This window comes from Scyliorhinus canicula, chromosome 4 (assembly GCF_902713615.1).
Source record: "Scyliorhinus canicula chromosome 4, sScyCan1.1, whole genome shotgun sequence".
NCBI lineage: Eukaryota > Metazoa > Chordata > Chondrichthyes > Carcharhiniformes > Scyliorhinidae > Scyliorhinus > Scyliorhinus canicula.
The window spans coordinates 163,759,050-163,770,076 of record NC_052149.1 but is presented as its reverse complement, the minus strand read 5'-3'; the positions used below and the strand labels follow the sequence as shown (position 1 = coordinate 163,770,076).

General features: G+C 44.2%; 1 protein-coding gene across 2 annotated transcripts in view; it reads left to right on the top strand.

Moving 5' to 3' along the window:
- Positions 1–568: 568 nt before the first annotated feature.
- c1qtnf2 (C1q and TNF related 2) overlaps positions 569–11,027 on the top strand; it is a 28,597-nt gene continuing 18,138 nt past the window's right edge. Inside the window, exon 1 of one of the 2 annotated variants that reach the window (XM_038795468.1) lies at positions 569–815. Coding sequence is in view for 1 of the 2 variants with exons in the window: in XM_038795467.1 (XP_038651395.1) it covers positions 2,005–2,008 (4 nt within the window). In the remaining variant the exon portion in view is untranslated. Of the gene's footprint in view, positions 816–1,964; positions 2,009–11,027 lie in introns of those variants that run through there. The other variant, XM_038795467.1, reaches the window with a different exon arrangement.

Genomic DNA, 11,027 nt, shown 5'->3' with positions numbered 1-11,027 from the left:
CAATTTAATTTTCCACTGTTCTCGATTGGTTTCAGTTCACATTCTACTTTTTTTTTAACCATTAGTAAAGAGTAACGCTGTTTGAATTAGAGAGCATTTCCATATCCATGCGTATTGCAAAATACTTGTACCCCCAACATAAACATTACTATGCTGATTACTTTTGAAAAGAGTGCCAAAAGAGCTTGGATTATTATTGGCTAAAAAAAAAATATGTTGGCTTTCTTGTTTTTAAAGAATTGCATGAGAGACAAGAAGAGCCATTAATGGAGGGGGGATTTACTTCATCTCGCTTTTGCTTTTGCGCCCTTGATCAAACACACACAAATAAAACTAAAGCAAATCCAGAAAATAAATGTTTACACGTTGGTGCCGGAGACAGCTGTCAAAGCAACTTCACACACAAAACGAGCAGTTTCCGACCGCCGTCAGCATGTGCAGTCCTGTGCTTAATGCAGTCAAAATTTCCAACTACATGTGACATTGGCGGGAGGTTTTCCAGCTGGTTACGTTATGGGAAAAGAATGTAGGAGAAAGAGGAAGAGAGCAAGCCGGGGGGGGGGGGGGGGGACCAAAAGGCTGCTTTGAGTTGGAGAGGGGTCCTGGAAGACGGAACATGGAAATGTCTCCGAACTTGCTGTGTCGGTGAGCTGTTTTCGAAGCACTAAACTCCAGAAGGAAACATTGACACACCATGGAAAGGAACGGCTTACTTTCCCCACGAATTGTTTTAAACAGTCTGTGCTGCGTGCAAACGGAGAGTTGCTCGTTTTAAAACATTACTGCAGCTGGCCTGGCCGCTCAGCTACTTTCTGGTAAGCTCTGTTTATCTGCTATTTGAAAAAAAAATTACTCTTCGCATGCGGCCAACTATCGGACCGAACGATTTGTAGCCAGTGCCTGGAAAAATGAAGGTACGGTCACCAAATTCCAACAAATCATGAGAGAGAAAATGTCATGGACAGGCCTGGCATTTCAGCAGACCCCTCTCCATGGACAGGCAGACCCCTCTCCATGGACAGGCAGACCCCTCTCCATGGGCAGACAGACCCCTCTCCATGGACAGACCTGGCATTTCAGCAGACCCCTCTCCATGGACAGGCAGACCCCTCTCCATGGGCAGACAGACCCCTCTCCATGGACAGACAGACCCCTCTCCATGGACAGACCTGGCATTCCAGCAGACCCCTCTCCATGGACAGACCTGGCATTTCAGCAGACCCCTCCATGGACAGACCTGGCATTTCAGCAGACCTCTCTCCATGGACAGACAGACCCCTCTCCATGGACAGACCTGGCATTTCAGCAGACCCCTCTCCATGGACAGACAGACCCCTCTCCATGGACAGGCCTGGCATTTCAGGTGACCCTCCTGCATGGACAGAGCTGGCATTTCAGCTGACCCCTCCATGGACAGGCCTGGCATTTCAGGTGACCCCCCCCCGCCCGCCCGCCCGCCCGCCCGCATGGACAGACCTGGCATTTCAGGTGACCCCCCCCCCCCCCGCATGGACAGACCTGGCATTTCAGGTGACCCCCCCCCCCCCCCCCATGGACAGACCTGGCATTTCAGCAGACCTCTCTCCATGGACAGACCTGGCATTTCAGCAGACCTCTCTCCATGGACAGACCTGGCATTTCAGGTGACCCCCCCCCCCCCCCCCCCCGCATGGACAGGCCTAGCATTTCAGTTGACTCCTCTATAAGGCCGTAAGACATAGGAGCCATTCAGCCCATCGAGTTTTCTCCGCCATTCAATCATGGCTGATATATTTCTCATCCCCATTCTCCTGCCTTCTCCCCATAACCCCTGATCCCCTTATTAATCAAGACCCAATCTATCTCTGTCTTAAAGACACTCCGGGATTTGGTCTCCACAGCCTCCGGCAGCAAGGAGTTCCACAGATTCACCACCCTCTGGCTGAAGAAATTCCTCCTCATCTCAGCCTTAAAGGATCGTCCTTACTTGGAGAAGCTGGAATACAAAAAGCGAACTAAGCTGCTATGTGTGAGCTTGTGTCCTACTAAACGTCCTTTGAGTATTAGGGAGTGCGGATAATGGAGTTCCCGTTGTGTGGAAAATATTCTGCTCCGAGCCTAGTTTAGAGTTAACCGCACAATACCTGCTGCACACTTGTTGCCAAGTGGCACGGATTCTGGATAGACCACAGATCGAGGTGGTGGGGGTGAGGGTGGGGGTGGGGGGAATGCTGAGGAAGCAGAGCATTTCATGTATTTTCAAAAGATTAATTTTCCCCCGCCCCCAACTGTGCAGATGCCACCTTGGAGGAAACTTAGCAAATTCATTTTTTTTTAATGCTTCCAATTAAGGGGCAATTTAGCGCAGCCAATCCACCTACCCTGCACATCTTTGCGTCGTGGGGGTGCGACCCATGCAGACACGGGGAGAAAGTGCAAACCCCACTCGGACAGTGACCCAGAGCCAGGATCAAACCCAGGTCGCCGGCACCATGATGCAGCAGTGCTAACCACTGTGCCATCCTGCCGCCGTTAACTTAGCGAATTCATGATACAAATATTGCCCCTGCTTTGGAATGTCATTTGGCTACAAATTTGTTGCCAAAGTTGTAGTTGGGTCCTCAGTCACTCCCTGCTCTGTTGTATTTGATTAATGCTATTCATTCTAGGTTGTGGGAACACCAACCAAGAAGAATTGGACAGATAGCACAAAAGCATATCCAAATATGTCAGAGAGAAAACCTTTGTTTTACATGCTAATGACAGTGTTAAGTCAGCCAGTGCTTATTTTGAGCACTGGCGGCGCACATTCATGGTTCTTACATTCTCACTGATAATGTTAGCCTCCGATTAAATCCAGCAGGAACTGTGAATTGTGTCAGAGGGTGCTGGAGTTTATTCGGGGCTCCAGATGCTGCAGCAGTGACGAGACAAAACTCAAGTCCATTTTGGAAAGTAAACACCAAGATATGGCTCAGACTCGAAATCCACAGCTGAAACTCTTTTATTCATTGTAAGACATATGAATATAATTACTGGGCTTTAATATTTGACTCGGCCATATGGCAGTGAGGAGTCTGCAGGAGTCGCTCAGCACAGAGCAATATGGGTCCAGCAGGAGGAAGTGTTGTGTGACAACTGGGAGCAGATTGCCAGTTACCACTCCATTGTACCCGAGGTGAAAGTGCTTCAGGTCCAAGGGAAAATATTTTTGCAGTTGGCTGATGTCCTAATGGTGGTTGGTTTCTGAGATTGGTTATTATTGTGCTACAGCAAGCATTGTGGAGCCCAGCTTTGGTTGTTGCCCTGCCTTGTGTTTAAGCCAGCAGTATGCTACATATTGGTTAGCCATTCATTTTTCTTTATTCTTTCATGGGATGTGGGTGTCACTTGCTGGGACAGCCTTTGCTGCTCATTCCTAACTGCCCTTGAACTGTGTGGCTTGCTCGACCATTTCAGCGGGCAGTTATGTAGAGATGCTCAGACTTCCACTTCCCATTAAACAACACCAACCTGGCTGTCTCATTGTTGCCACCCGGGTGATTAGAATGCTCTTGACCTAATAAAACAGAATATTAGTTCACTTACTGTGAGCAATGCCCCAAAAGGTCAAACATTCTAAACAGTACATTTCCAAAAGAAAATCAGGAGAGCAATGCAGCTCAGGGCTCCGTATCTAATAATAATCACTTAGTGTCACAAGTAGGCTTCAACGAAGTTACTGTGAAAAGCCCCTAGTCACCATATTCCAGCACCTGCTCGGGGAGGCCGGTACTGGAATTGAACCCATGCTGCTGGCATTGTTCTGCATTATAAGTCGGCTATTTAACCCACTGTGCTAAACTAGCCCCTGTATCTGTGTCTGAAAAGTACGTGGCCAACAGTTGAAAACCATTGTGGGAGAGAGCAGCACCTCGCCCATCCCATCGATATCCAGGAAAACACTACCGTATACAGACAGATTTCTAAATGGATGAGCAGCTTTGAAACAAAGGCACACTGCTATATTATACAAATTAGGGCTCTAGGCCAGTCCTGAGACCCTGTTGATACATTCAAGCACAGCTGGGTGGTGTTATTGCCTTACAATCGCCACCTAGCTGTACCAGATCTTTAGTGTCTTGAACAGTGGCTCTTAAATGAGTCACTGGAGTCGACACAATTAACAGCCACGGAACTCTTAAATTGTTAATCCAGGAAGTATCTACCTCCACCCAGGAGCTACAAGAGAGCTGGCTTGGAGTAGAGCCAGATGGAAATCCTGCCTAGCCTGACAGGTGAGCGGGAGCAGGAGGACCATTTGGCACCTGCAGATCTTGGTATCCTTTTGAATGAAAAACAAGGCTAGATTTGGCTCAGGCCTCAGGCTGGCATAGAATAGTGAGCAATGCAATGGCTTTACCAATTTGCTGCATGCAAATTTTTCCTCTCCAAATCTGTAATCCATCTTGGAACTTGGGTAGCGTTCAGGCTTTCCTTTTGAAGATTCTCCCAAGATATCCACTTCACCCTGATTTACTTTGCCTCATAAACCATGTTCCAATTACTTACATGTTTTGCATGTGAATATTTGACATCTGTTGTTTAATGTTAGAACCGCAGATAATTAAAAATGATTTTCCCCAGATGAGTGTGTTCACAAGTTAATAAGGAATTTCCTTAAAAGTTGTTGCCACTGCCAGATTTCCTGTGGGTTGTATCAGTAGCATTTTGAATTATTGCAATCCAGTGTACTGTAAATCATTATTATCCACGGACACTGTTACAACAGTCCGGTTATTTTATTTCATTTCCATCCCTTCCTTCCTTCCCTGCTTTCTTGAAGATGAATGGCTCACGTTGTAGGTTAGTTTTATGGATGCTCAGAACCCAGTAGCAATTCACCAAAGCTATCATACTTTACGTGAGTCTAGACAGGAAATATCAGATTGTTGGACCATATACAAAGATCACAGCCAGAACCAACTCTCCCTGTACCTGGTGTCTACACATGCACACTTTACAGAAGGCACGTGATCAGTAGAGAGATCCCTAGTTCCTTTTGTTATCCCTGGAGGTACTGAGCCTAATAGTAGCACATCAAATAACCGTGGCTGTGATCAACCAATTCAGTACAGACTGTGATGGAGTCTGTGACCTTCTTGATCTCTATGGCTAGATGCTATTATGGAGAGGGCTAATCATTAAGTAGTGCTGATCAGACAGTACACAGTTGGTTTAAGTTTGCGTTAAAGACATGATTGTCATACAGAGGATGTTTTATGTGTTTTTTCTGCTTATCCATGAGTCCTGGTTTGACATTTGATGTGTTATATCAGGGAACACCTCTGGACCGCTGGTTGTTTGAAGTGGTGATGATGCTAAGTACTGTGCTGGGGGCTGTTACTCTGAGGGTAGTGACATATTGTAACAAGAGGAAAACACACACCATATTATTTGCACAGTTAAACATTTTGATGCTGCACAGAGAGTATGTCATAGAATTCAAACAATGCTTAACACTTGCTGAAACACATTTTCACAAAGAATTAATGAGAACTATCCCCCTCATATTTGTGTGACACCAGTACCATGTGCAGCTTCCCAGGCAATGGCTGCCATGATAGTGTCTTTCAAAGGAAATGTCCTATGTCCTACGAAAGATAGATTTGACCAGCTGTGTCTTCTCAACAGCCTGTGCTATATGTTTCTTCCATAGATTTTTATTATGCAGAAATGCTAAATAGTGGATTTATTGAACAAATATATATGCAAATTATCTTAGTCTTTCTAATCAACATTATTCTAGGTATCCTTTATTGATTCTAATGTGCTAGTTCTCAAATATATTCATTTCCATTGGATCAATTGAAATTGAATACTCAGGCAAACTCATCTGCTGCCTGCATTTCAATTGAAATTATTGGCCAATGACATATATGTTAACATTCTAGCTTCGCCCGGTTGACTCAGCGCTGTCACCTCTGAGTCACAGGATTGTGGCTTTACTTTGAACTTGAACACATTCGAGCCCTGGAACTGGTGGAAAGAGGTTGGTCTCAAGTATCAGCATCTCAATTAAAAGGAAAAGACTACTGGTGTGACTTGAGTTTTCTAGCCCAGAAAGGTATATGTGAGGGTGATAATATAGAGATAGGTGACGATTTTTAATTGCTTTAAGAATAGGACAATTCTCCCAATGTCCTCGGCAATATATATTCCTCACCCCAGCATCAATAAAGCAGATTTATCTGGCCTCTTATCTCACAGCTCTTTGTAGGAACATGCTGTTTTCAAATTGGCTGCGGTGTTCTACATTATACCAGTCACTACATTTCAAAACTACTTTATTGGTAATAAAGGGCATTGGGCATTCTGAGAAATTGAAAGTTGCTGTATAAATGCTGATGTTAGTCAGGAAATCAAGGAAACATCATTCAGGTATCTGTAAAGTCTACCCTCATTTTTTCACCAAACTGGATTTTTGGCAGAAGTACAGAAATTTTGAACAGCTTTTAATTTTCTTTATATTTCTCTGATGGGGAGCAGTGTAAAAGGAGGCTCAAACTGAAAAGCAAGATAATCACTCAGATAGCCAAAAGTGTGATTGCAGTTCCATGTTGTTGAAATTCACTATTTTTTGGCAAATATTTAGGGGCAAATTTAATCAAAACCCAAAGTGACTTTGTACTACATGGAAAGTTTTTAGCTGATTTAAAACTGCATCCCTTTTTTTCCTATAGTCTTATTATTTTGCAACATATCTCCATCAATTACGTTTCTGGCATTCAAGAAATTCCACAGTGGAACATGAACAGATTTAGATGAAAGGATTTACAGCCCTAGGAAGAATGGCCATGCTTTCTCCAACAGGAATATGTATGCGAGATGACTCAACTGGAGGATAAAAAAACACCAGAGAGATCTCCAAATCTCGGTGACTGGTCTAGAACTAAACACACTTTCAGGGACTCTGATTATTCATCGCATGGCAGTGGAAGTTAAATAGACTTGATTTTTTTCACCACACGGTTGCTCCAAGTGCCTACTGATTTTATTGACATTGCTCTAAGCAGTCACAATGTAGCAAGGAGGTGTTTGAAGCCTTCATACCACATTCTTTATGTTTCATCCACTTCTGTGAAAAGAGCAGCAAACGTTCCAAGTCAAATAACTTTAATTCTGGTGCTTGATTTCTAAAAGTAAGCAGTGTACTTAACGGAAAACAGGCTAACAATAACTTCCCCTCAAAATGCATCATCAGCAGAGTTAATCTATGATTTGCTGCAGATTGCAGTGCTTATGAGTACATGAGAATATTTCAGAATGTAAACAAAATGTACTAATTCTTCATGTTTATTCATTTGAGCAAGACGGTTGATCAAAGGAGGCAGTTGTGTGACCAAAGATATAATTTATAGCTCTGGTTTAAGGACCCTGCTGAAAGAGTTACAGAATCAAGCTGAATGAAACGACTGTCATGTGCCTAGAATGCCAGTTTAGTAGGCAGCAAGGTGTCGCAGTGGTTAGCACTGCTGCCTCATGGCACCTAGGACCATAGTTCGATCCTGGCGCTGGGTCACTGTCTTGTGTGGAATTTGCACATTCTCCCCGTGTCTGCATGGGTCCCACCCCCACAACCCAAAGATGTGCAGGGTAGATAGATTGGCCACACTAAATTAGAACATAAGAACTAGGAGCAGGAGTAGGCCATCTGGCCCCTCGAGCCTGCTCCACCATTCAATGAGATCATGGCTGATCTTTTGTGGACCCAGCTCCACTTTCCGGCCCGAACACCAGAACCCTTAATCCCTTTATTCTTCAAAAAACTATCTATCTTTATAAGAACATAAGAAATTGCCCCATAATTGGAAAAAAATTGGGTATTCTAAATTAAAAAAAATAGAATGCCAGTTGAGTGGCATTGTCACGTGGCTGATGAGGATGCTGAACAAGTTTATTTTTACCTTTTAAAAAAAAATATTTAAAATAAGTTTCTTTGTTGTCCTCCACTTGCCCGATTCAGCCCGTCCAAGGCACAATATGCAGAAATCCCAAATAAAAGCAAAATGCTGTAGATACGGGAAATCTGAAAGTGAAACAGGAAATGTGAGATAAACTCAGCAGTTTACATTTTGAGTCCATATGGACTGTAGAAGGGTCAAACGGACTTGAAACGTTAGCTCTGTCTCTCTCTCTCTCTCTCTCTTCACAGCTGCTGCCAGACCTGCTGAGTTTATCCAGCATTCTGCGTTTTTATTCCGAATTCTCATTGGTTTCCAGAAGCACATGTAGCTTTTCCTTTATCCTTTATCTTTATTTTGATTATCCCCCTTCTCCCTTCTCTCCTGAAAGTATTGATTTCTTTACTGTGCTCCAGTTCAACAGACAGCAATCACTGTCGGGTACCCCATCCTTGCCCAAGTGACCATTAATTATGAGTGAGACTTGAGTTTAAAATCACAGAAGCAGGAGTCCTGGCCAATTTTTCTCAATAACCGAGGAACGTGCAACTAATTATGTTGCCCTTCCTTTGGTTCCAGCTGAGGTCAGAACAATTGGAATTTAGCTCTGCCTGGTCACTAGCTCAGAAACAGTGTCTTGAGCTACTGGGCAAACTGCAACAATTTTTCCAAGTTGTATTCTGGCTTTACTTCTTTTATTCCAATTTTTTGTCGCAATCTGACTTTTTGCAGTTCAATTAGCATAAACCTATCAGAGAGGAGGTTTGGCAAGGCTCAAAGTAGAAATTGAACTGGGATGCCATTGCAAAAGGAAGTTAGGCTGGAAATAGTGGAGGCTCTGACCATAATTTTCCAATCCGCTTAGATATGGGAGTTGTGCCAGAGGACTAGAAGGTTGCAAATGTTACCCCCCTGTTCAAAAAAGGGAAGAGGGATAAACCAGGTAAGAAACAGAAGGCAGAGAGTAGTACGAGTGCTTATTTTGTTCAAACTGGAATGAAGTACAGAATGGTGTCCCCCAGTGTCAGTATTAGAATCAATAGCCTTCACTTGGATATTCAAGGCATAACTTCCGAGTTCAGAATGTAACAGACAGTGAAGGGGGTAGTAACATACTTCAGGAGCAGCAGTGAAATGGGCAGACATGTAATGGATGAATTTTATTGCAAAGAAGTGTGACATGATTCATTTTGGAAGGAGGAATGAGGTGGAGCTGCATAAACTAAATGGTACAATTTTAACAGTGTGTAGGAAGAAGAGGACCTGGGGCTGTGCATCTTTCAAGGTGGCAGGATAAGGTGAGAAGACTGTTAAAGAAGGTATACAAGTTCCTTGGTTTTCTCAGTAGAGGCGTTTTGAATAACCGAAAAGAAGCTGTATTAAACTTTTCCAAACCACTGGCCTGGGGCCTAGTCGGAGTATTGTGCTTAGTTCTAGATTTTGATTTGATTTGATTTATTGTCATATGTACCGAAGTACAGTGAAAAGTATTTTTTTGCAGCCGAGGGAACGTGCACAGTATGTACATAGTAGACAAAGAGATTAATCAACAGAGAACATTGACAAATGGTACATCGATAAACAGTGATTGGTTACAGTGCGGAACAAGGGGCCAAACAAAGCAAATACATGAGCAAGAGCAGCATAAGGCATCGTGAATAGTGTTCTTACAGGGAACAGATCAGTCTGAGGGTGAGTTGTTGAGGAGTCTTGTAGCTGTGGGGAAGAAGCTGTTCCTATGTCTGGATGTGCGGATCTTCAGACTTCTGTACCTTCTGCCTGATTGAAGGGTCTGGAAGAAGGCAATGCCTTGGTGGGAGGGGTCTCTGATAATGCTATCTGCCTTCCTGAGGCAGCAGGAGGTGTAGACAGAGTCAATTTGGGGGTGGCAAGCTTTTGTGATGCGCTGGGCTGAATTCACCACACTCTGCAGTTTCTTGCGATCTTGGGCCGAGCAGTTGCCATACCAGGCTGTGATGCAGCCGGATAGGATGCTCTCTATCACACATCTGTAGAAGTTTGTGAGAGTTGATGCAGACATGCAAAATTCCTTTAGCTTCCGTAGGAAGTAGAGATGTTAGAACATAGAACAATACAGCACAGAACAGGCCCTTCGGCCCTCGATATTGTGCCGAGCCGTGTCCGAAAACAAGATCAAGCTATCCCACTACCTATCATTCTGGTGTACTCCATGTGCCTATCCAATAACTGTTTGAAAGTTCCTAAAGTGTCCGACTCCACTGTCACAGCAGGCAGTCCATTCCACATCCCAACCACTCTCTGAGTAAAGAACCTACCTCGGACATCCCCCCTATATCTCACACCCTGAACCCTATAGTTATGCCCCCTTGTAACAGCTACATCCACCCGATGAAATAGTCTCTGAACGTCCACTCTATCTATCCCCCTCATCATCTTATAAATCTCTATTAAATCGCCTCTCATCAGCCTCCGCTCCAAAGAGAAAAGCCTTAGCTGCCTCAACCTTTCCTCATAAGACCTATCCTCCAAACCAGGCAGCATCCTGGTAAATCTCCTTTGCATTCTTTCCAATACTTCCACACCCTTCCTATAGTGAGATGACCAGAACCTCACACAATACTCCCAATGTGGTCTCACCAGGGTCATGTACAATTGCAGCATAACCCCACGTCTCTTAAACTCAAGCCACTTGTTAATAAACGCTAACACACTATAGGCCTTCTTCACGGCTCTATCCACTTGAGTGGCAACGTTCAGAGATCTGTGGACATGAACCCCAGGATCTCTCTGTTCCTCCACATTCCTCAGAACCCTGCCGTTGACCCTGAAACCCGCATTCAAATTTTTCCTACCAAAATGAATCACCTCGCACTTATCAGGGTTAAACTCCATTGTTGGGCTTTCTTGACTGTTGCATCAACGTGAGTGGACCAGGGCAGACTGTTGGTGATTGTGACCCCCATCATAAAGCTATCGACCATGTCCACTTCAGAGCCATTGATGCAGATGGGAGTGTGTGTTGTGCCACGCTTCCTGAAGTCGATGATCAGTTCCTTGGTCTTTCCGACATTTAGAGAGAGGTTGTTTTCGGTACACCATGCCACCAAGTGATTTATCTCCCTT